Below are 25,914 nucleotides of genomic sequence, written 5' to 3'. Positions count from 1 at the left end.
GAACTGCTTTGTTTGTTTGCTTTCCACGGCACAAGACTGGGCACAAGACAGTCGGCCTGGAGAGGCATCAGCAACAACGTGGAGGCAGCAGAAAGAGCCTCTAGATGGCTCTGGCTGAAATGGGGTGACCAGTGGGGTCAGTAGCAAGCTACTTGGACACAGGCCGAGGTCTGATCAACCTTGGTTTGGTCACCTGGACGAAACACCCAGTGACTCCTGGATACAACACTGATGATGTGTCCAAGTGAGTGCATCAGTAGATGTATGAACTATACAAAATAAAAACAAGAAGAAAAGAATAAAAACAGTGTTGCTAGACATGTTAGTGCCACAAAGTTAAGAGCAAGAAATAAAAATAAGCTGCGAGATATAGCTCAAAGTGATATAAAAAAAATAAAAATAATAAATAAATAAAAACAGAAAAGACTAAAAACATAATAAAAATAAGGAGAAAATAATAAAAGCAGTGCGAGATATAAGCTCGGAGGATTGTCTAATCAACTGTACGTTGCTCTGGATGCGAGCGTCTGCCAAATGCCGTTAATGTAATGTAATGATTAAAAGCAGCGTCCACAATTTTCTTTTGTGAACCACAGGGAACTATAATTAATAAACCAGCTGCAGATAACCTGAGGGCTTGTGAAGGGACATAAAACCACAGCACGTCTGAAATGTAAGGAGGAGCTAAACCATTCAGAACTTTGTGGACAAGTAAATGAAACTTAAAATCAATTCTAAAAGATACAGGGAGCCAATGCAGTGCAGCTAGAACAGGAGTAATATGCGCTCGCTTCCTTGTTTTTATTAATTGTAGACTTTCAATTGATTTTTTTGGAAGACCAGTAAAAAGCGCATGGCAATAGTCCAGCCTACTTGAAAAAAGAGCTTAACTTCTCAGAATCCTGACTTGATAAAAATGGCCGTACCTTGGTAATGTTTCTCAGGTGGAAGAAAGCAGTCTTGGTCACCTTGTTAATGTGTGGTTTAAAATTTACATCCAGGCTTGTTACTTCTGATTTAACCTGGGGAGGCAAATTTCCTAACCTGTTATAAAGTGCATCCCTTTTGGCTTGGGGGCCAACTAAAAGTATTTCTGTCTTATCTTCATTTAACTATAAAAAAAAAATTTATCCATTGATTAATTGCAGACAGACAGGTAGTCAGGGAATATAATGCATTTATTTACATCATTTGGCTCAACTGCAATGTGTCATCAGCATAGTTGTAGAAATTAACATTGTGTTCTCTGATGACATGACCTTAGGGAAGCATACAGTGGGGCAAAAAAGTATTTAGTCAGCCACCAATTGTGCAAGTTCTCCCACTTAAAAAGATGAGAGGCCTGTCATTTTCATCATAGGTATACCTCAACTATGAGAGACAAAATGAGAAAAAAAAATCCAGAAAATCACAAATTTATTTGCAAATTATGGTGGAAAATAAGTATTTGGTCAATAACAAAAGTTAATCTCAATACTTTGTTATATACCCTTTGTTGGCAATGACAGAGGTCAAACGTTTTCTGTAAGTCTTCCCAAGGTTTTCACACACTGTTGTTGGTATTTTGGCCCTTTCCTGTATTTATCCAGCAGTGATGTTTTGGGGCTGTCGCTGGGCAACACGGACTTTCAACTCCCTCCAAAGATTTTCTATGGGGTTGAGATCTGGAGACTGGCTAGGCCACTCCAGGACCTTGAAATGCTTCTTACGAAGCCACTCCTTCGTTGCCCGGGCGGTGTGTTTGGGATCATTGTCATGCTGAAAGACCCAGCCACGTTTCATCTTCAATGCTCTTGCTGATGGAAGGAGGTTTTCACTCAAAATCTCACGATACATGGCCTCATTCATTCATTCTTTCACGGATCAGTCGTCCTGGTCCCTTTGCAGAAAAACAGCCCCAAAGCATGATGTTTCCATCCCCTGTGGGACGCTTTTAATCCAAAGCGACTTACAAGTGCATAGGTTCTACCATAAGTCAGAGCATCACATCCAGAAACTAGCAAAATACACAGGAAATGCTGTTCTAAACATAGTTGTCATCAGAATATATATATATATATATATTTTTTTTTTTTTTTTGGGGGGGGGGGTTAGACAAGGATAGGGATATCAGAAAGGAGGGGCAGGGGAAATCAGGAGGGAGGACTAAGGTAGAGTTTGAAAAGGTGGGTTTTGAGTCTGCGTCGAAATAGGGGGAGGGATTCTGCTGTTCTAGGTAGGCAGGTCATTCCACCACTGAGGAACCAGAAGGGAAAACAGGCGTGAACGTGCAGCTCGACCACCAGGTGCACGTAGAGAGGGAACCGTAAGGCGACCAGAGCTGGCAGATCGGAGTGGTCTAGCTGGGGAGTAGGGAGTGATCAGGGATTGTATGTAAGGTGGGGCAGTCCCCTTAGCAGCCTGAAATGCCAACACTAGGGCCTTGAAACGGATGCGTGCGGCAATGGGAAGCCAGTGGAGGCCAATGAGAAGCGGGGTGACATGAGCCGACCTGGGCTGATTGGTGATCAGGCGGGCTGCAGCATTCTGGACCAGCTGGAGGGGCTTGATGGCACACGCTGGGAGACTGGCTAGGAGGGAGTTGCAGTAATCCAGGCGGGAAATGACGAGCGCCTGGACTAGGAGCTGGGTGGCTTTCTCAGTCAGGAGATGACGGATACGGCGTATATTATACAGAAAGAACCTGCAGGTTCTGGCAGTGGAGGATACTTGTGGAGCCAGGGTGAGGCAGTTATCAAGAGTCACCCCAAGATTCTTTGCCATACGGGAGGAGGAAACTACAAAGTCCTCAACAGTCAATGAGAGGTCGATTGATAGAGAGGACTTAGCAGGGATGTAGAGAAGCTCAGTTTTGGCAAGGTTGAGCTTCAGGTGATGGGAAGTCATCCACGCAGAGATATCAGCCAAGCAGGCAGAGATCCGTGTGGTGATTTGGGTGTCGGGGGGGAAGGAAATGAAGAGTTGGGTGTCATCAGCGTAGGAGTGATAAGAAAAGCCGTGGGAAGAGATAACAGAACCAAGAGACATGGTGTATAGCGAGAAGAGGAGAGGCCCAAGAACCGAGCCCTGCGGGACTCCAGTTCGTAGGGGTTGAGGGTCGGAGACTGCGCCCCTCCAAGTCACCTGGTAGGAGCGACCAGAGAGGTAGGAGGAAAACCAAGCGAGTGCAGAACCTGTGACACCCATCCCAGACAGCGATGAGAGCAGAATCTCATGGTTGACTGTATCGAAGGCGGCTGACAGGTCGAGGAAGATGAGGACAGAGGAGAGGGATTTTGCTTTAGCAGAGTGGAGTGCCTCAGTGACCGCGAGCAGGGCGGTTTCAGTGGAGTGGCCACTCTTGAAGCCAGACTGGTTGGGGTCATGGAGATTGTTGTGGAGAAGATAAGTGGACAGTTGGGAGCAGACCGCCCGTTCCAGGGTTTTAGCGAGAAAGGGAAGAAGAGAGACAGGCCGGTAGTTGTTCAGGGCAGAGGGGTCAAGAGTAGGTTTTTTGAGGAGGGGAGTGACTCTGGCCCTCTTCAGGGAAGAGGGCATGGTGCCGGAAGAGAGGGAGGTGTTGATTAGAGAGGAGAGAAAAGGGAGAATGTCCTCAGATATAGATTGTAGGAGGGGAGAGGGGATGGGGTCAAGAGGACAGGGAAGTAAGGAGTTTCAGTGTGTCGGCGTCAGAGAGGGGAGAAAAGGAGGTTAGGGAGTTGGGGAGGGTAGGAGGGTCAGCAGGGGTGGAGGGTTGGGAGAAGGAATTGCGAATAGCATCGACCTTCTTTTCAAAGAAGGAGACGAAGTCATCAGGTGTGAGTGATGAGGGGGGTGGGGGGGGAGGGGGGGCCAGAAGAGAGGAGAAAGTTGAAAACAGTTTGCGGGGATTAGAGGCGGCCGCATTAATTTTCGAGTGAAAAAAGGAAGATTTAGCTAGAGAGACAGAGGAATGGAAAGATAAGAGGGCATGGAAGGAAGCCATATCACTGGGGAGACAGGACTTTTTACATTTTCTCTCCGCCGCCCGCAGTTCGGTTCGGACAGCTCGTAGAGCATCAGAAAGCCAAGGACTGGGGGGGGAGGCCCGAGCTAGTTTGGTGGTGAGGGGACACAGAGAGTCAAAGGAAGATGAGAGGGAGGACATGAGAGTTGTAGCCGCATCATCGGGAGACAGTCGAGAGAAAGACTCCGCAGATGGTAGGGAGGAGAGGATTGTAGATGAGAGGGTGGAGGAAGACAGGTGGCGTAGGTTCCGTCGACAGGTGACAGTGGATGGTGGGAGAGATGGATGGGTGTTAGAGGAGAGTGGAAGAGAGAAAGAGATGAAGGAGTGGTCAGATATATGGAATGGTGTTATAGAGAGGTTGGTTGTTGTGCAGCTCCTTGTGAAGATGAGGTCAAGAAGGTTGCCTGCTTTGTGGGTGGGAGGGGAAAGAGTGAGGGTAAGGTCAAAAGAAGAGAGGAGGGAGAGAAAGGTAGACTGGGTGGACTCTGAGTTGAGGTTGAAGTCACCCAGGAGGATCAGGGGGGTGTCATTGACAGGTGAGGAGTTGAGGAGGATGTCCATCTCATCCAAAAAGTTTCCCAGAGGACCCGGGGGGCGATAAACAACAATAACAAACAGTTTGATATGAAGTCTGCTTTCTGGATGGCGGACTGGCAGTTCCAGAGGCCACCAGCCACACAGAGATCAATACCAGGGGATCTGGGAGGGAAGATGAGGTTTGAGATATTCTGCCCATGTTGGCGGGAGGCGAACCTCCTACCTGACTGGGACCTGGGGAGAGGAGAGAGGACAGGGATGGGAAGGAAACACATGGAGGGAACTAGGGAGGACAAGGGGAATACTACACAGTGGAATGAGGGCAGGCAGCAAAAACAAAAATCAAACATCAGGCTCTCAGACAGCCTGGATGGACACCCGTAGATAGACACCCCCGACTTTGTACACCTGCGACTTCGTACGCCGAGGCAAGTAGCCGAGGCTGCCGCACACAGCTGCCGCTGGTGCGCTACACAACTGCTTAAATAACACTGACGCCGAATACAGAAAATGCAACCAACCCACTGCAGAACAATAATGCACACTGAAGTGAGTTCAGGTGTGCCAGTACTAATAGCCTGAGCAGGGTGCAAAGTATTGGCTCCTCCTACAACAAAAGCTGTGGCCTGCCAGCCAGTAAAACAATAGCCTAACTTAATAGCCTAGCTTACCTGAGAGAAACAAACACCTAACCCAGTTTCACTGAATCTAAATAAACACCACTTGTAATAGCTAACAAACAAACAAGTACACAACAGAACACTATAATGACAACTAAACTGAATTTAGAATCAGCAAGCAAACAAATAATACTTAACTAATCCAGGAGAAAATGCAACCAACCCACTGCAGAACAATAATGCACACATTAATAATTGCTCCCACAGTTGATTTCTTCACACCAAGCTGCTTACCTATTGCAGATTCAGGCTTCCCAGCCTGGTGCAGGTCTACAATTTTGTTTCTGGTGTCCTTTGACAGCTCTTTGGTCTTGGCCATAGTGGAGTTTGGAGTGTGACTGTTTGAGGTTGTGGACAGGTGTCTTTTATACTGATAACGAGTTCAAACAGGTGCCATTAATACAGGTAACGAGTGGAGGACAGAGGAGCCTCTTCAAGAAGAAGTTACAGGTCGGTGAGAGCCAGAAATCTTGCTTGTTTGTAGGTGACCAAATACTTATTTTACCGAGGAATTTACCAATTAATTCATTAAAAATCCTACAATGTGATTTCCTGGATTCTTTCCCCCCATTATGTCTCTCATAGCTGAAGTGTACCTATGATGACAATTACAGGCCTCTCTCATCTCTTTAAGTGGGAGAACTTGCACAATTGGTGGCTGACTAAATACTTTTTTGCCCCACTGTATATAATGAAAAAAGAAGGGGTCCAAGGCAGCTCCCCTGTGCAACACCACAAGATATGTCATGTGATTTCCTAGATTAATATTAAATTGGCTCTCTGTAATATATGTTTGGAACGAGTTAAGAGTGCATCCGGAGAGAACAACGCAGTTTTCAAAGCGATTGATTAGAATATTGTGGTCAATTGTGTTTGAAAGCTGCACTCAAATTTTAAAGAATTAGGACTGAAACCTTGTCAGCATCAGCACTGAGTCTAAGATCATTAACTATCTTAATTAGAGCGGTCTCTGTACTGTAATTAGATCTAAAATCTGACTCGAACTTCTCTAAAGTACTGTTTTCATACAGGAAGATGGTAAGTTGATTAAAAAACTACCTTTTCAAGTGTCTTTCCCATGAACGGTATGTTGGATATACGTTTGTAGTTGCTTAGACACTGCGGTTTTAAAAGCCTTGGGAAAAAATTCCAGTCTCCAGAGATGTGTTGACTATCTTAGCGTGGCTAAGAATGTCAGAGACTGGCCTGGGATTTAATAATCGATCTATAGTTGAAAACAGTACCCTAGAGTTGCTGCCATTCTCTGCAATGATCTTTTGGCTCTTCTCTCAGTGCATACACTATTATTAAAGTTAGTAATGCATCCCTTGAGGATGCTGCGATCAACCTCTAGTCCGGTTGTTCTCCATTTTCTTTCGGCTCGTCTACATAATCGTTTCAGCTCACTGATCATGTTATTTATCCATGGTGTCACTTCATCACTGAGCTTCTTTTTAGTCTTGACTGGGACGACTTTGTTCAACATGTTACTTAAATTGCTATTAAAGGCATCAATCATTTCATTCATCGAGCAGTTCTCAGGACATTGATCAAAGGATTTGAAAACTTCTGTTCTACTGCAGCATGTAAATGTCGCTTTTGAATTGTTATTTCTTTTTTGTTACTTGAGAAATTTAGCAGAACATCAAAGTACACACAGTAATTATCAGAAACAGTAATGTTGGACACTGAAAATTGTTGACGCATATTCTTGTGAAACTACCTAGTTCCTCAAGTATGTTACCATGCTCAGAGGTGGCTTCCATAGCCTTGGAGTCGGCACTATTATTAATATGAATATTCATGTCCCCATTTAAAATGATTTGGTCATACCTAGAGAGCGAAATGGACATAGTCATAGTCAAAAATGACTTTAACCTAATAGAGATGCTGTGACAGCATCTGAAACGAGCAGTTCATACTCAGAAACCTACAACTCAATATTACCAGACTGAGCTGGTTCAGGGTCGAGGATTCCCTGACTTAATGGCCAATAATTATTTTAGTCTCCTCCTATGGTCTCATGAGATTTGGATATAGAGATTTTGTATAGAGAGATTTGTAGCATGAACAAAGTGACAGTACGGTGGTGCAATGGATAACACTGTCACTTCACAACAGTAATGTACTGGGTTAAAATCCTCAGGTTTATTTTGTGTAAAATTACTTTTCAGTGAATGAGCAAAAATTAGGAAGGGGACAAATACTTTTTCATGGCACTGTCAGTCATTTAATTCCTGGAAGGTCACATACACCCACATAGGTGCACATACGGGTGCGCTTCACCCACAGCATACGAGTGAGATTTCAGACCAACAATCATCCAAATAGGTAACCCAAATATCATTGGTTGAGCACTTGTGGTTGTGATATGATTACAGATTTAAACAGAATTCCACTCCAATCTAACGTGCCAGTGTTAGAAGTAAATAGCAGATCAAATGGCATGACCTCTGATCATTCCATTGATAATTGGAAGTCTAATCTCCTGCACTTCCTGTGCAAAGTAGTGTTAGCTGAATAGCTGTTACTTTATTTTATCTTAGAATGATGTCTGTGCTGATTTGGCAAAAAACAGCATTATCTCAGTCCATCTTTGCCCATGGTATAGACAATTGGAAGTTAGAGGAAGAATCATATCTGTTGGGTTACCATGCCCTCTAGTGGTACATCAGCTCGAAGGTTATAATTGCATTACTTCAGTACTGAGATTATTTGTCGATTCCTTTAAAGCATTATATGGCATTAAATATATAAACAAATACAACAAAAAAAAAATCAATGTACGTATGCTTGAATTTTGTGCTAAACTGCAGCCAAACCCTGGACCACATAGGGATTAATTGCCTTCTTGAGACTCGTTTATCTTCACTACATACAGTTTATCACAGCTTATGTGATATATATCACAGTTTATGCAGGCATGAGTATTTTGTATTCAAAATTCCCAGTTGTTTCTCTGAGCTATCATTCTAACACTGAAGCCCTACCTAACACTGCTCATATCATTCTGTAAAAAAAAAACAGTGAGCACCATGCGTGTGATGTAAATGTCTTTTGTTCTCTAGGCTGGGCCAGCTGCAGGAGTCGACTGAGGCCTACACTCAGGCTCTGCGACTGAAGCCCTTCTTCCTGGATGCCTACCTGGGGAGAGGTTGTGCTTTCATGAACTACGGTCACGCCCAGGCCTACAAGCAAGCCCAGAGGGACTTCCTGTCTGCCCTCCACCTCAACCCCCTCTGCTCGTCAGCTCGCATCAACTTAGGCTATAACTTCCAGGTACCTCCCTAAAAAGACAATGACAGGGATATACACTCATTGAGGACTTTATTAGGAATATTTTTACTTTTACTCATTAATGCGATTATCTAATCAGCCAATCATGTGGTAGCAGTGCATTGCATACAATCATGCAGATACAGGTCAGGAGCTTCAGTTAATGTTCACATCAACCATCAGAATGGGGAGAAAATGTGATCTTTGAAAAGTGACTTTGACCGTGGAATGATTGTTGGTGGCAGACTGATCTCCTGGAATTTTCATGCACACTAGTCTAGAGTTTGCAAAGAATGGTGCATAAAACTAAAAAAAATAAAAAAGAAATACCTAATAAAGTGCTCACCGAGTGTATAATGACTCTGATACCTTTAGAGGGTTAACCTGCAGTTAATTTTGAGGCAACGATACAGAATGTGCAAAACCTTTTAGAGGAGCCATGGGGGACAATCTACAATTTCCTTGGTTTTGGTGGCCACCCATGGTGACTGGTGGTCATATACTAAGAGGTCTATTCCACACTTCAATTCCCATAGTTCCTTGTGACATATAGCCTTCTGCTGCATTCACATCACAAGGGAGAAAGTGAAACGATGGGAGAAGAGGACATCATCAGTGTTGAACCTTACCTTAGTAACTGCTGGTGGGTGTGTATGGGAGGGTTCAACTGTAGGGAGTGATCATTTTCCAGTATTATGTCAAATGGGGGTAGAAGCATCTAAGGAGGAGCGGGTGTGCCCAGGGAGATGGTGCTTGAGAAATGCAGAATGGGAGGTGTTCAATTAGGTCTGTGAAACTGGTGTAGCACAGATCCACAGATATTTTGTTTGTTGCTTTGTTCACCCTGGTGGTTATCAGATTGGAATGATGTATTCAGGGTCCTACGCTGACGTTTTCCAGTTGATTTGGTGTCTTGAAACCTGTGGGAGGAGTAGGCAGACAAAAATCCAGCGGAATAATAATAATGAACTTTCGGATAACAGTAATGTGACTTGCTTCGCAATCAATATGTAGGCCTATGTCAATTACTACATTTGTTAATGCCAATTCCTGTACCTTAATGTGAAGTGTGTGTAAAGCTTTTTTTTATCTCCAACTCCCTTTTCAGAGTTTTAAAACTACTAATTTTAAAACCCTAATTTTTTTTTGGCTCACCCATGACAATGCAGACCAAACATTGCATCTTTGAAAAGTTGAGTTGTAGGAAAAGCAATGGATCAATTGTCTTGCGTATAATTTGAAACAGCATGCATCTAGGACAACTGCATGTATGTGACCTGACAGGGCAACTGTAATATAAATTTAAATAAATAAATAACAAATAAATTAAAATTGTGGTATATAGGATATAGCAATTCTTGCCACTGGGTCTGATATCAAATTCGTTTTTTGTTTCATTAAATGAAAAACTTTAAAAAAACTCAAATGAAACGTATACATTCTGATGTAAAAAATACTGATGTTTGGCTTGCTTATTGTTGCTTGTTAGGTATACAGAGCAGAAACTATACAAACATTCAGTGTGTACATTTGTCAAGTAGCACTGTTTCCCTCGAATATCAGCACCCAAGCCTTGTGTTAATCTAATCTAGGATAAACCACAATCATTGCGAAGTCACGGCGCTAACCTCCCCGATTTAGTAGTTGTCATGGAACTAATTCACCATTGGGCCATAGGGAACTTCAAAAGAGCAGGCCTGGTCTCGAAATAAGAAACGGAGAGACAGAACTGGGGGGGGGGGGGGGTGTCTGTGTGTGTATGTGCCTGCATGCATGTGTGTGTCTGTCTCAATGGGGGAGGCTTAACAGACCTCATTCTGCTATAAGATCCCAAACTATATAACAGATCTGGCTTTTTACTTTTTGGTCAGAATTGGAAGTTATCCAAGTCCTGCACCTTGGTCTGGCGTTCTACTTTTCATTCCTTTTGCAATGTTTGGTTGTCTTCAGGCTTCTGCAGCATTTTGGGTGGAAACAAGCTCAGGTTTGGTTTGTTCTTCCATTGATTTCCTTTGTGACTGTTATGTGTCTATGTTTGTAACCTTCATTGTTTTAAGGTAGATGTACCATGTCTTTTGATTAGATGTGCTTCTTTTTAACATAATACATTTGTTAATTGTAACCTGATTGTAAGTTGTACATTTTGATAAAGGTTGATCCAACAGGTTTCTCCTATCAAAGAATTTGCCGATTGAATTGATATTACAGTTGTGTTCAGTATTCAGAGTGCTGGAGATTTAAACAAGGGTGTTGACAGTTAAAACTGCCAGATTCAGGAATTGCTGTTTTAAACTCATTTTAATAAATCCTTAATTCAGATTACCTGACTGACCCCATACATTACATTACATTATTGGCACTTGGCAGGCCCTCTTATCCAGAGCGACGTACAGTTGATTAGACTAAGCAGGAGACAATCCACTCCTGGAGCAATGCAGGGTTAAGCGCCCAACGGCTGTGCAGATCTTATTGTGGCTACACAGGGGATCGAACCACCGACCTTGCGGGTCGCAGTCCTGTACCTTAACCACTATGCTACAAGCCGCCCTACTCATCCAATGTCCAGTACTCTGTTGTTCCTTCTCTTATATATGACTTATTTGGAGTCCATAAAAAGCTGGACTTTTTTCCTTCCTTGATATGACTGTTCTGGTTTAAACTCAGTCTGTCAATCTTTATCCAAGGTTTTGGGGTCCTTCCAGAAAGCGTGGAATCAGTTCACTGTGGCAGTGGACATCCAGCCAGAGTCCTGGGTAGCATTGGATGGACGAGCCGTCATCAGCCTGCAAATGGGGCACACGTACGCAGCTTTCCAGGATATGAGCAACGCACTGAGGGTACTCGCCAAACATTCCATCATGTACTGGGGCAGTGGACCCAGGAGGGTTGTGGTCACACTGCTGCACATTACATTACATTACATTATTGGCATTTGGCAGACGCTCTTATCCAGAGCGACGTACAACATGCATACCCATAACCAGGGATAAGTTCGCTGAAAGACCCTAGAGGGAAGTACAATTTCAACTGCTACCTGTACAACAAAGAAAAGGACAAGGGCCATTTTATTGTATTTTTTTTTTTTTTTTTTTTTTGAACAAACAAACAGAGCAAAAGTGACCAAAGTTAATTATCCAAACACTGCTTACCTAGCCAACTAAAAATACCGATACACAGAGCAAGTCACAGAGACAACAATTAAGGTTCACAGGGAGGTAGGGAGGGATGGGGAGAGGTGCTGCTTGAAGAGGTGTGTCTTCAGCTTGCGCTTGAAGGTGGGGAGAGATTCTATAGTTCTGACCTCAACGGGGAGGGGCCTGATACACCTTGGCTCTATGTTTGCTCACAAGCAGCTCGAATCAAGCTTGTTTGGCATCAGACATGTTAGCAGACCTTGAGACACAATTGGTAAATGAGGCATGAGGTGGTCAAATTTGTGACTGTATAATGATTTAAATGTGTTGAGCATTGGTACCCAACCCTGGTCACGGAGAGCCACAGGGTCTGCTAGTTTTTGTGTTCACTGCAAAAAATGTAGATCCAATAAAACAGATGACAGGAGATAACTGTTTGTTGAACTGTTTAATTGGTCAAGTAAGTGCTGAGGAATCAGTTAAACCAACATACCCTGTTCCAGGACCCTGTTTTAGACATTGCTTCATGGCCACAATGACAAGAGAAAAGGCAGAGATTACAATAAATCACTCCGATTGTGAAGTCTTTATTATTGTTGTCTGTTTTGCAGCAAAATCCTACTTCACATCAACTCTATACCAACCGTGGAGTCGTGAATGAAATAATGGGAGACAACGTCAACGCAATGAAAGATTACCAGAAGGCCATCTCCCTGAACCCCAAATTTTCCCTGGCTTATTTTAATGCTGCAAACCTTTATTTTCACAACAGGCAGTTCTCAAAGGTAAGCAAGGTCTTCATGGCCTTAATGAATTTATGCTGGTTGTCAGTACAGTTCTTCAATATGTCTTTCTGTATGGCTTATGCTTATATTATGTTATGTTGTTTTATTCCACTCTGAAGGGAAGTCTCAGGTTACAAAACAGGTTTCTGATGTGAAAAGCTGTACCATAGCTTTATACTATTTATACTGCATAAATACAATATGTTGCTGGAACCAGTATACATTTTTGGGTGGGCAGCAGACCTGGGTGAAATATGTAATTGTTTTGGATTCAAATACTTTTCTGTGCTCGATTGACCTTGCCTGGAGCAATTGAGCCAACCAAGAGGATCACTTTTTGAGAGAATTTCATAGGATCCTATACATCAGACAAGTTCAGTAAAGCATAGAAAAGTATTTGGATCCAAAACAATAACGTATTTGACCCTGGTCTGATGGTCAGACTATTTTAACACAGCAATACACAACAGAAACATTTGATGGATTTGATCATTCACAAAGGAACTGCTCATTCACAAAGAACATTAGTCATATCTAATTATTTAGTATCTAATGACTAACACACAAAATCAGTCTCGCTGTGTGGGGTATGCCTTCCTGTATGTATGGGGACTGTGAAATGTACATATTGGGCAATACTTTAAATGGTTACATGGATTCCTATAGTTTTGTAATTCATGTCTTGCAATAGAGTGAATAGAATGTGTATTGAGAGATTAAATTCATAAAGGCCCAGCTTATACTGTTGGTCACATAGAATAATACCTAGTATTGCTTTGAGGATGGGGGTTTTAAACTCAGTGGTGGATTCAAGCACTTGGCCCATATCACAAAACAGATCAAACACATTCAGTGACCTCAACACTACCAGCTCTCACGGTTGTTTGACGGTAGGCAGCTGAGAGAAGCACCAGGAGTACCTAACTTGGTAACTGTTGCTCTGTTTATGTTATGTCCATTCAAAGACCCAAGCGCAGACCAAGGGATAATCAGGAATTGTAGTTTATTCAGTCTAAGTGTCAAGAGTCAAGGCCAGGTAATCCGCCAAATTGAGTTGCAACCGGAAAATTCCGAAACCACCCGAATAGTGAATCACGAAGACAGGGAAGTTACTCGGGCTCAGAGTACATTAAGACACAGACATCACAGTGGAAAACGAAATGCAATGAACTATGAATAATTAAACAGAGGACCAGAACATTAATAATGAAAAATAATAAATCTAAACGAATAACAAATAAACTAACAGACAGAAATCAGGAACATTACAGTTTATGGGCTTTGTTTATGTAATTAAGGCCTGCAAGTTCTACAACCAAGCTTCTGAGCTGGACCCTGGTGACGAGTCTGTGCTGCTGAACCGGGCCATTACCCATGCGCTGCTGCGTCAGGTTCCAGAGGCTCTTCGGGACTTCTCAGATGTACTGAGGCTGAACCCCCTCTCCTCACACATTTACTTCAACAGAGCCAACCTGTACTGCTCCCTAAAGAAACATCACTCTGCAGAGAGAGAGCTCACAGAAGGTGCTTTACTTTGGTGTTTGCAGACTGTTATGTTTACCTATGTTTTTCTGTATAAATAAGATTTTTCTATGTAGCTGACAATGCATGCTTGGCATCCATCCCGTTTAGGTAATCACACCCAAGTAATTTTGACAGTTACTCATCCATCTTCCATTATTATTATTACCGACCCAGTTGCGCACTGCGACTGACTATGCAGTAACAGATTTAAAATATAGGACAGAGGAGAAATATATGAAAAATGATTTTGTCAATCAAATGGTAGGCAATAATATAAATTCTTTATCATTAACATTCAATGAAAGGATTAAACCCTGACTATGCCAGTGCCAACTGTGGCCTGTAGCCCTGCAGGGTTATCGCAGTATCGCTGGGATTCGCATTTCACTGCTCTCTAGTGACCCCCACTGATTGATCAGGCACTGATGCCTCATGCAAGAACCAAGAACCACTTGTACAAACAGATTTGTTCTTAAATCGCTAGTTAAAGTGATTTAAGAGAACATCACAAATGTTCTCATATTTAGAATTATTTCTTAGGTATGAACAACATTTATGAGTGTTCCCAACCTGCGGTATGAATCATGTAAACAACGCATTCCATTCATTTTCTATGGAGAGTGTGGCGCCCCGTGGGGAGAGAGAGGCAGAGAGAGCAAGAGTAGTTCATCAAACTGATATTTAATGAGGTTCTGGTGTGCCTTCAGGGCACTTTTACAACGTCCCAAAAATAACACTTGAAAAAAAAATAACAAAAAAATTAGGTCTCCCGGTCCGTCGGTGGTTCTGGGTGGTCTGTACCGCCCGCGCCTTTCTGTAGGGCCTCCGAAGACCCGCGGTTCCACCGTGGTGTCGTCGCTTGCTTCCAATGGCTGTTTCCCACTCACTGGGCTTCGCCTCCGTCTCCCTCCGTACTCAGCCCCGCTCTGTGGTTGCGCCCCGTCTTTTGTAAGGCTCCTCTCTCTCTCGGAGTCGGTACGGCTGCGCCTGTCCAATGAGAAGGGTTAATCGTTTCTTCCTCACATTCCCCACGCGTCTTTCCCCGTGTCGCTGGCCATGGTTCTGACTCTCCTCGCCGGCTCTCTCTCCGGTGCGGCTCTGTTAGATACGACCTGGGGAAATACACGTGGTTAATAATGTTTCCTAGCACTTGGCGCCGGCGCACGGGCCGTTCCACTCCAGTGGTGTACCGATTCCCGATCGGGCCACCACAAGAGGCTTGAAGTGCATGTCAGCGCAGCTCACTTGGCTCACAGAAATCAGATCAAACTTTCAAACAGTGCTGCAGATTAATTATGAATAGAGATTCAGCAACTTCATTACTTATTTCTCGCCTCACATGTTTTTAGAAATGTCTGCCATATTGTTATGTTTTGCCAAAACCAATGAACCGCAGTCTACCGAATCAGGTACTGAGTGGTATGGCCTAGATCTTGTTAATCCTGTCCAAGGGAACCCACCTCCAGTACTGTATATATTTTATTATAATGGGCACTTCATTTAAGATAGATTTCTGAAGATAGGAGCGTTTGTTGGATCGAACATGGCACACTCGCATGAGCCCTTCATATGAAAAAAAGTAAAAGAAAAATGGCGCGTAGGTGCAGTCAATTACATAGGGTGTGGGTGCACTGGGCGTGGCTACTGAATGTTGGTGTTTTTGCGAGAAGTGCACAGCTCAAATTTTGCGGCACAGATGGCTGAATTATGGGTATGGGTAGTAGCTTCCACAAATGAGCCCTTATGGTTCTCTAGCTATGCTGCTGCTAGTGTAATTGAACTCTGGAATCCATTATTAGATGCATTGTGGAAACTACTGTCCATAGACACTTATTATTGAATTATGCAATTTTGGTGAACCTTTGTAGCTCATCTCTGTACTTCTTTGCAAATTGTAATTTTGCCTTCTGATTCTTACTATTGATGAGTGGTTTACATCTTGTGGTATAGCCTCTATATTGCTGCTCTATTGTCTTCTTCAAATGGTTCATTGAGATACCTTCACCCCTGCCCTTTTGGAGATTGTTTGTGATGTCACTGCCTGATGTTTTGGGGTTTTTCTCAACCGCACTCACAATGTTTCTGTCATCAACTGCTGTTTTCCTTGGTCAACCTGTTTGATGTCTGTTGCTCAGTACACCAGTGGTTTCTTTCTTTTTCAGGACATTCCAAGTTGTTGTACAAGCTATTCCAAAATGCTTGCGCAAAGGCTCTGATTAATGTCTCAGCTTCAAAATGGCTTGCTTTTCTCCCAAAGACAGCTCTCTGGTCTTCATGTTGGTTTATTTTAAGACACAAATGCAGTCTTCACAGGCAAAACCCAAGGCTAAAACCAAGAGTAGACATTCAGAACTGTGTATTATTTAACCAGTCAATCTAACAGGACACATCTGGACAACAAGAAACACCTTTCAGTCGCATGTTCCAATACTTTTGCACACCTACAAATTAGGTGGTCTGATACAAAAGGTGATATGTTCTAAGTTGTTTAACAAATCTTGATAAAAATACCAGAAAATAAAAGCTGAAATTTCAGATCTGTCATATCATGTACATCTTTTGACCTCAAACTCAATTATCTTCAGTGTATAGCAAAAACAAAGGAATTGACCTTGCTGTTCCAATACTTTTTGAAGGGTTGTATGTAAAATTATTTCCCATTCTAAGGATGGCAACATGCCATTCTTGTGCCAGAAAGACCAGTGCAAACCTCTGATGCGGCATCTTAGTAAATATGGAAATATGGAAAACTACTTTTGTCTCATTAGCAGCTATGAAAGCCCTGCAAATCCTATTGTAAATATAACAATACATTGCTTCCGTTTCCTCAAAACATCAAAACATCTGTTGAATTTACACTTGTTCCAGATTGTGGTAAGACTGTCAGAATCTGTACTGGCATTAGTCATTCTCTCGGCAATCTTACTTTAATGTGCAGCTTTAGTGGCTTCAGAAAGTATTCAGAGCCTTTTATGCACACTTTATTGTGTTGTATATTTAATTTTAAATGGATAAAATTACCATTTTTGCAGATCAATCTATGTTCAATAACCCATAATGACAAAGTGAAAACATGTTTTTAGACATTTTTACAAATGTATTAAAAATAGTAAACTGAAATCTCTCATTCATGTAAGTATTCAGACCTTTAATTTAGTACTTTGTAAAAGCCCCTTTGGCAGCAATTACAGCATGTTCTTGGGTAAGTTTCTACAAGCTTTGCACATCTGGATTATATATTATAATTTCATTCATCTCTCAATACACATTCTATTCACTCTATTGCAAGACATGAATTACAAAGCTATAGGAATGTAACCATTTGGAAGTTTATCCCATTCTTCCTGGCAGATCCCCTCAAGCTCCATCAGATTGGATGGGAAGCGTCTGTGAACTGCCAACTGTCTCTCCATAGATGTTCGATCGAATTTAAGTCTGGTCTGGCTGGGCCACTCAAGGGCAATCAGAGACCTGAAGCCACTCCAGAATTGTGTTTGCTGTATGCTTCGGGTCATTGTCGTCCTGAACTGTCACCCCAGTCTGGGGTCACGTACACTCTGGAGCAGGTTTTCTTCAGGGATCTCTCTGTATTGCCTGGCATAGGGAGTTGACCAGACATAGTGCTTGGAGTTCTGCCGAAAGGGTCAAAATGTTGTCTCATTAGACCAGATAACTTTTTCCTCATGCTCTCAGAATGCAAGCAGGCAGTCATATGAGAGATTTCAGTATATGATTTTTAATAAGTTTTCACTTCATCATTATGGGTTATTGCCTGTAGATTGATGGAAATCTGTGACACAATAAAGTCTGCTAAAAGTGAAGGGGCCACTGTATATGCATAAACATAAAGCTACAGCTAGTATGTACAACAGAGTAATCTGAATCAAACAGAAGATGGCAACAAATCTAGTAATTCTACATCTGTCATGTTACTTTTCTAGCTCTCCTTTTTCAGCCAAATGATGCCCTACTGTACAAGCTCCGTGCAGATGTCCGTGGTCACCTGGGCTTGACAGAGCTGGCAATTACAGACTACAAGATGGCACTGCAACTGAAAGAGGCCCAAGGAAGCTAAGGGTCTCTCATTCCTGCTATGGCCTTTCTGCCAGGGGCCCCATGACAGACAGGAGTCTGATATATATGGACAAAACATCATCCATATTATCCATCCGTCTTGTTGTCCATTAATTTTGGATATATGTAAAGGGATTTTCTGGAATTTTATATATTTTAAATTAGCCTAGACAGTCTGTGCATGATACAAAATTACTTGATGCCTCCAGAGGTAAGAAATCATGTTTAATCATCTTCTCAGTTGGAACTTTACTATGGTAAACAACTATGGAGGAGGGGACACCTGTGCCGTTTCTTGTGTGGACTGAGTTTTAGTTTTTCTGATAGAGGTCCACAATTCACCGCTAGGTTCTGGAAAGCATTCTGCACTCTGTTAGGCACATCTGTTAGCTTGTCATCCGGTTTCCACCCTCAGACTAATGGGGCCAATCAGTGCATTGAAACTGTTTTGAGATGTCTCTGTTCCCATAACCCATCTTCCTGGAGTGCATAGCTACCTTGCGCAGAATATGCCATCAACAGCCACACCTCCTCTTCTTCCAAGATGTCACCACTAGAGTGTTGTCTGGGGTACCAACCACCATTATTCCCCAGTCAGGAAGAGAAGGTGGCAGTTCCATCTGCCAGAGACTTCATTCGGAGGTGCAAACGCATGTGGAAAGCTACCCGCCTCAACCTGGTCAAAGCTTCAGCGCACATTATTACATTACATTAATGGCATTTGGCAGACGCTCTTATCCAGAGCGACGTACAACAAAGTGCATACCCATAACCAGGGATAAGTGTGCTGAAAGACCCTAGAGGGAAGTACAATTTCAACTGCTACCTGCACAACAAAGATAAGGACCAGGGCCCATTTGATTAGATTATTATTATTATTATTATTATTATTATTTATTTATTTATTATTATTTTTCTTCAAACCACAACACGCAAATGTATGAACAAACCCCTTAACCAACCAAACACTGCTTACCTAGCCAAACTAAAAATACTGATACACAGAAAGTAAATCAAGGTTAATAAATTATAAATAAATAAATTAAGGTTCACAGGGAGGTAGGGGGGGAGGGGGAGAGGTGCTGCTTGAAGAGGTGCGTCTTCAGTTTGCACTTGAAGATGGGAAGAGATTCTACAGTTTTGACCTCAATGGGGAGTTTGTTCCACCACCATGGAGCCAGAACAGACAGTAGGTGTGAGCGTGAGGTGGAAGTTCGGAGAGGGGGAGGTGCCAAGCGGCCTGTGGAGGCTGAACAAAGAGGTCTGGCAGGGGTGTAGGGTCTGATGATTTTTTGTAGGTAAGCTGGGGAAGACAACAAAATAAAGTTTGAAAATGCAATTAAATTGTTCAGAGATGTTCTTCTGCATACCACTGTTGTAATATGTGGTTATTTGCGTTAATGTCACCTTTCTGTCAGCTTTGATCAGTCTGGCCATTCTCCTCTGATGTCTGAAGCCGTTTCTTGTTGCGTTTTTCCACATTCTGATGGTTGATGTGAACATTAACTGAAGCTCCTGACCCATATCTACATGATTTTATGCAATGCATTGCTGCCACACAATTGGCTGATTAGAAAATTGCATGAATAACTAGGTGTAATAAAGTAAAAATGTTCCTAATAAAGTTCTCGGTGAGTGTATTTTCTCTATTTCACTACTTTACCTGCAGAGTCGCTATTTCCCTCTGCCTCCATAATGTGCATACGCATAGGTCAAAGTTTCTGTAAATGTATTTATTTTTTTATAAATCCCAATTTATGCTGAGAAAGTGGTGTATGCACTTTTTTTTTTTTTGGGCATACATAACGGTTATAAATTAGGCCCCAGGGCTGGACCAGGAAATGTGGCCAGGAATTCAGGGGAGGGAGCTCGATTTAGTGCTAGCCTCAGAGGTTGTTTGGGAAGGAGACAGCACCAGTCTTTGGGTGGGGTAAGTGGGGACTCTGACAAGGGGGTGGGGCTGAAGGGTCATTTGGCAGAGTGTACTTAGCTACAATTGACTCTTGGGGGGGTCTTCCAGGATGACTTGTGATCAGCTGTCCACATTAGCTACCAGTACACCAGACCCTGCATTGACAATACTCTGAATACCTTGTCTGGAAGCCAATGGTTCTCAGTTCTTGACCAGTAAAGTGGCTATTATGAGATGTGAGCCATGTTCCAGGAGGATGTGGCTCCAGGGCGTAACGGGAGCTCCAGCAACCTTTCAGAGGTTAAGGGAGAGGGTGGTTGGCAATATGAACTTGCTTCAGGTGCTAGTAAATCTTGATGGCCTGACTGTCTTCGGGAGGTCTATCAAGAAGCAAGAAGAAAGACTGTTCAAGGTCCTTCATCGGCTTGGGAGAGTTCAAGCTGAAACGTTCTATGGGCAAATGTCAAATCTGCTTTTCAAAGGCGAAGCATCTTGGACATATTATGTCCGCAGATGGAGTCGTACCTGACTAAGAAAAGATTGAGGAAGTAACTGACTGCTCCTGACCGACAAACTTGCTTGCTCTGGGCCATGTATTGCCTGCTCTGCATTGCCCTGTCCGCCCAGCTTCTGACCATTGTATCGCTACTGCTTGCTGGAGTTTGAACCTGGACTGTACGACACTGAATAAATCAACCTATGCTTGGTGTCCAATTTTCTGCCCGTGACAAGGAAACATATCCAAGATTACATTACATTACATTAATGGCATTTGGCAGATGCTCTTATCCAGAGTGACGTACAGTTGATTAGACTAAGCAGGAGACAATCCTCCCCTGGAGCAATGCAGGGTTAACAAGAGTACCTTGACAGGGTAAAGATGCCCTTTGCTAAAAATGTTTTTTGGCCACAGATGCTTTTAATCCAAAGGGACTTACAAGTGCATAGGTTCTTCACAAGTCAAAGCATCACATCCATAACTAGGAAAATACACATGGAATGGTGTTGTAAACATATAGTCGTCATCATAAGTGCAATTTATTTATTTATTTTTATTCTTTTTGGGTTAGACAAGGAGGATAGGGATATCAGAAGGGGGGGCGGGGGAAATAAGGAGGGAGGTCTAAGGTAGAGTTTGAAAAGGTGTGTTTTGAGTCTGCGTTGAAATAGGGGGAGGGATTCTGCTGTCCTGACAGTGGTAGGCAAGTCATTCCACCACTGAGAAACCAGAACGGAAAACAGGCGTGAACGTGCAGCTCGACTGCCAGGTGCACGTAGAGGGAACCATTAGGCGACCAGAGCTGGCAGACCGGAGTGGTCTAGCTGGGGAGTAGGGAGTAATCAAGGATTGTATGTAAGGTGGGGCAGTCCCCTTAGCAGCCTGAAATGCCAACACTAGGGCCTTGAATCGGATCGGGCCAGTGGAGGCCAATGAGAAGCGGGGTGACATGAGCCAACCTGGGCTGACTGGTGATCAGGCGGGCTGCAGCATTCTGGACCAGCTGGAGGGGCTTGATGGCACACGCTGGGAGACCGGCTAGGAGGGAGTTGCAGTGATCCAGACAGTCGTCAGCAGGAGGTGAAAGTTCGGAGAGGGGGAGGCGCCAGGCGTCCTGTGGTGGTTGAACAAAGAGGTCTGGTTCCTTGCCCATAGTGATGGTTGAGGTTGAGCTTTAGATGGTGGTTGTCCATCCAGCTCTGGATGTCACTCAGGCAAACAGAGATGCGGGCTGAAACCTGTGTGTCAGATGGTGGGAATGAGAAGAAGAGTTGGGTATCATCAGCGAAGCAATGGTAGGACAGAGCAGTGTTATACACAGCAATACTAATAAAAGATGTTGTGGACATTTGTTATTGTACTAAGTTAAGCGAGACTATATGTTTATATATACTGTAGCTATGTATGTATGTACGGTATATACACTCACTGAGCACTTTATTAGGTATTTATTAGACTTGTGTTTTAGACTTCTACTGCTGTAGCCTTAGAGTTAGGATGTGTTGTGTGTTCAGAGATGCTCTTCTGCATACCACTGTTGTAATGTGTGGTTATTTGTGTTACGGTCACCTTCCTGTCACTGTCAGCTTACAGCAGTCTGGCCATTCTCCTCTGATGTCTCTTATTCGGGCATTTCTGTCCGCAGAACTGCTGCTCACTGGATTTTCTTTAGTTTTTTGGACCATTCTTTGCAAACTCTAGAGATTAGTATGCATGAAAATCCCAGGAGATCTGCAGTTTATGAAATTCTCAAACCACCCTGTCTGCCACCAACAATCATTCCACAGTCAAAGTCACTTAGATAAATTTTTTTCCCCATTCGGATGGTTGATGTGAACATTAACTGATTAGATAATCGTATGAATAAGTAGGTGTAATAAATTAAAAATGTTCCTAATAAAGTGCTTGGTGAGTGTATATACACACAGACATACACAATAAGGTCCAAAAGTATTTGGATAGTGAAACATTTTTTGTTGTTGTTTTGGCTGTGTACTTCAGCACTGTTCAAATGACGCAAGGACTATGTGCTTAAGGTGCAGATGGTCAGCTTTAATGTGAGGGTATTTTCATCCATATGTTTACACATTTTGTACATAGTCCCCCCATTTTGGCGTACTAAAAGTATTTGGACAAATGAACATGATATATCATTCATGTCATATATCATTGTCATTTTCAGTACTTGGTCACTTATCCTTTGCATGCAATGACTGTCTGAAGTCTGCGACCCATAGAAATCACCAGATGCTGGGCATCTTCTTTGGTGGCCTGTACTACAGCCATCATAAGTTACGATATGAATGGGAATACCCTCACATTAAAGGTGACAGTCTGCACTTTAAGTTCATCATTATTGTGTCATTTAAAATCCAAAGTTCTGGAGAAGTCTGCATATGTGTTAGAAAAGATAAACCAACATGAGGACCAGAGAGCTGTCTTTGGAAAAAAGCCATTTTGAAGTTTAGAAAAGAGGGGAAATCCATTGCACAAGCACTGAGAATAGCTTATACAACAACTTGGAATGTCCTGAAAAAGAAAAGAAACACTGGCGTACTCCTGCCAACTTACAGAGAAATGCATCCAAACTAATTGGGAGGGACTTCATTATGCACCCAGACAATGACCCAAAACACACTGCCAACACAACAAAGGACTTTGTTAGTTTTAGACTATTTAGAGTATTTAGTTTTCATCAGACCTAAACCCAATTGGGCATGCATCTCACCTTCTGAAGAGGAGATTGAAGGGAAAATCCCCCCGAAACAAAAAACTGAAAGAGGCTGCAGTAAACGCCTGGAAAAGTATCACAAAAGACTTGATGCAGTTATTGCAAGCAAGGGATATGTCACCAAATATTAAATGTTAATATTAAATTGGGTGGTCTGGTAGCAAAGGTACTATGTCCTAAGTAGTTTGACACATCTAGGTGTAAATACCAGGAAATAAAAGTTGAAATTCTGAACTCTTGTCTCGTGTTCATCTTTTTATCTCAACCCAAAATGTATTCAGTGTATTGCAAAAACAAAGGAATTGGCCTTTGGTGGAGAATGCATGTTCCTGAGCTAGCTAGTTTGATAAACCTGTCGAGATTAGTTTACTAGTTCTACAAGCTTCTGCCTTCCAGGCTTCACTGATGGATAGAAAGTACAGGGCAGGAGGCGCACATTGGCAAATTAGAGAAGAGACGTTGCTATCTCGCCTCACAGCAAGGAAGTCCTGGGTTCAAATCCCCGTCGGCCAGGGCCTCTCTGTGTGGAGTTTGCATGTTCTCCCCGTGTTTGCGTGGGTTTCCTCCGGGTACTCCGGTTTCCTCCCACAGTCCAAAGACATGCAGGTTAGGCTGATTGGAGAGTCTAAATTGCCCATAGGTATGAGTGTGTGAGTGAATGGTGTGTGTGCCCTGCGATGGACTGGCAACCTGTCCAGGGTGTATTCCTGCCTTTCACCCAATGTATGCTGGAATAGGCTCCAGCCCCCCTGCGACCCTGTTCAGGATAAGCGGGTTAGGATAATGGATGGATGGATGGATGTTGCTATCTGGAATCCCACTGGAGGGTGACAAGCTTGCTATTTGACTAGTTACTATAGTGTAGGCCAAGCATAAATTGCTTGACACTGTCGGTTCAATAACAGCTCATTTGCATACCTGCTTACTGTTTGAAACAAATGTTGCCAAATATGAAGGGGCATACATTAAATCTATGTATAATATCTATATAATTATACATTTATTATCTAAAATCATGTCCCCAGCAATTGTTGCTGTATTTACAGTGTGGTAAGGGCATGCAATGCCATTGACTGTCAATTCACGAGCAGCTCATTTGCATAGCCCATAACTCAAAAACCATGAATTGTTACCAAATGAAAGGGGGTATACGTTTAGTCTATACACCCATATCTTTAATATTGTACAGTAGTTTCTCTGAAATCATGTTCCCAGCAATTGTTGCTGTGTTTCCAGTGTGGGGTAGCAAAGCATTGCTATTGACTGGCAGTTGCCACCCAGCTCATTTGCATAGCTGATAACTCAAAAACTATAAATTGTTACCAAATGTAAGGGGGTATAAATTTGTTAGCTGGACCCATATCCTTAATATTCGGATGTATTTTTGGTGAAATCATGTTCCCAGCAATTGTTGCTGTGTTTCCAGTGTGGGGTGGTCATACGTTGCTATGGACTGTCAGTTGGCACCCAGCTCATTTGCATAGCTCGTAATTCAAAAACTATAAATTGTTACCAAATGAAAGTGGGTATACATTTGTTAGCTGGACCCATATCTTAAATATTCTACAGTCCTTTCTGTGAAAGCATGTTCCCAGCAATTGTTGCTGTGTTTCCAGTGTGGGGCGGCCAATCATTGCTATTGACTGTCAGTTACCACCCAGCTCATTTGCATAGCTGATAACTCAAAAACTATAAATTGTTGCCAAATGAAAGGGGGTATACATTTTTTAGCTGGACCCATATCTTTAAAATTCTATAGTCCTTTCTGTGAAATCATGTTCCCAGTGTAAGCCAGTCATAAGTAACATTTGGTCTCATGTGCTGGTCAGCTTGCTGACTTCCCCCTCCTGGAGCATACATTGTTAGCCCCCACCATTGGCACACATGCCTGTGGGGGAGAGCTAGAGAAGGATTCTTAGAGGCGCCTTCTTGGGCCCTCTTTTCTCACATTCCAGAACAGGAATATTGGAGATGGTATAAAGATGTTTCATGATAATCCCAGGTCAGAATATGTTGATGTTTGGTGTTATTCTGATTGGTTCAGTGCGACTGGTGTAATGGTCTAGTTTTTGTAACAGTCTACCATTGATATCATAACCATTCAGGGAAACCGGGCAAAAGCTGTCTCTGTAGAAGCCATGTGTTTTAGCCCCCTGCCTGGTGGGCCTGGCTGTAAATTATAGATGGGTGACTCACTTTTAGGGTCAAGAACTAAGGCCTGGATTTCGGAGATAAGGAGAAGAAACCAAACAGTCTGGGATGTCTCCTTTCCTTTCATTCACCCAAATCAGGTTAATCCCAAAGGTATATTACGATGAGAGGCACAAAGACATATTTACAGCATAATGCAGTTATCATGAAAACTCCCAACTGCAGCATTCATAGATATGATGGGGCGGCCTGTAGCATAGTGGTTAAGGTCAGGAAGGGCTGCCATTTGTGAGGGGCCTGAGAGCTGGGGTTTCAATGTTGTTTAGACTACCTGTTGGGGAGTTAAGATGTATGAGTGGTCCAAGGCCAGTTGGGTCATGGGAAAAGAATCCTCCCGAACATTGGTGACCTCCCTGTGACCCCATACCTGGTCACTTCCAAGGGGGAAGACTCCGGACAATGCCACAGTGCCCTCATTTGGGCACTGCTGTCATTACACCGGTGACTGCTCTCTTAGATTAAATATTCAAAACTGCTATTAAGATAGTAAATAGACCTAACACCTTGAAAACATTGCCCATGTGATCCTTGTATTATTGCATTAAGTCTTATGTAATGGTAAC

The 25,914-nt window shown here is 42.8% G+C and overlaps 1 protein-coding gene across 2 annotated transcripts in view; it reads left to right on the top strand.

The window, feature by feature from the left end:
- ttc6 (tetratricopeptide repeat domain 6) overlaps nt 1-19,622 on the top strand; it is a 44,848-nt gene extending 25,226 nt beyond the window's left edge. For both annotated transcript variants that reach the window (XM_061216820.1, XM_061216811.1), the window contains exons 11-15: nt 8,274-8,484; nt 11,166-11,318; nt 12,227-12,400; nt 13,699-13,924; nt 17,866-19,622. In XM_061216820.1, the coding sequence (XP_061072804.1) occupies nt 8,274-8,484; nt 11,166-11,318; nt 12,227-12,400; nt 13,699-13,924; nt 17,866-17,999 (898 nt within the window). In that variant the 3' untranslated portion in view covers nt 18,000-19,622. The remainder of the gene's footprint in view (nt 1-8,273; nt 8,485-11,165; nt 11,319-12,226; nt 12,401-13,698; nt 13,925-17,865) is intronic.
- The last annotated feature ends 6,292 nt before the right edge of the window (nt 19,623-25,914 follow it).

This window comes from Conger conger, chromosome 1 (assembly GCF_963514075.1).
Source record: "Conger conger chromosome 1, fConCon1.1, whole genome shotgun sequence".
NCBI lineage: Eukaryota > Metazoa > Chordata > Actinopteri > Anguilliformes > Congridae > Conger > Conger conger.
Note: the sequence above shows the minus strand (reverse complement) of the source record. Positions and strands in the feature narration are given on the sequence as shown.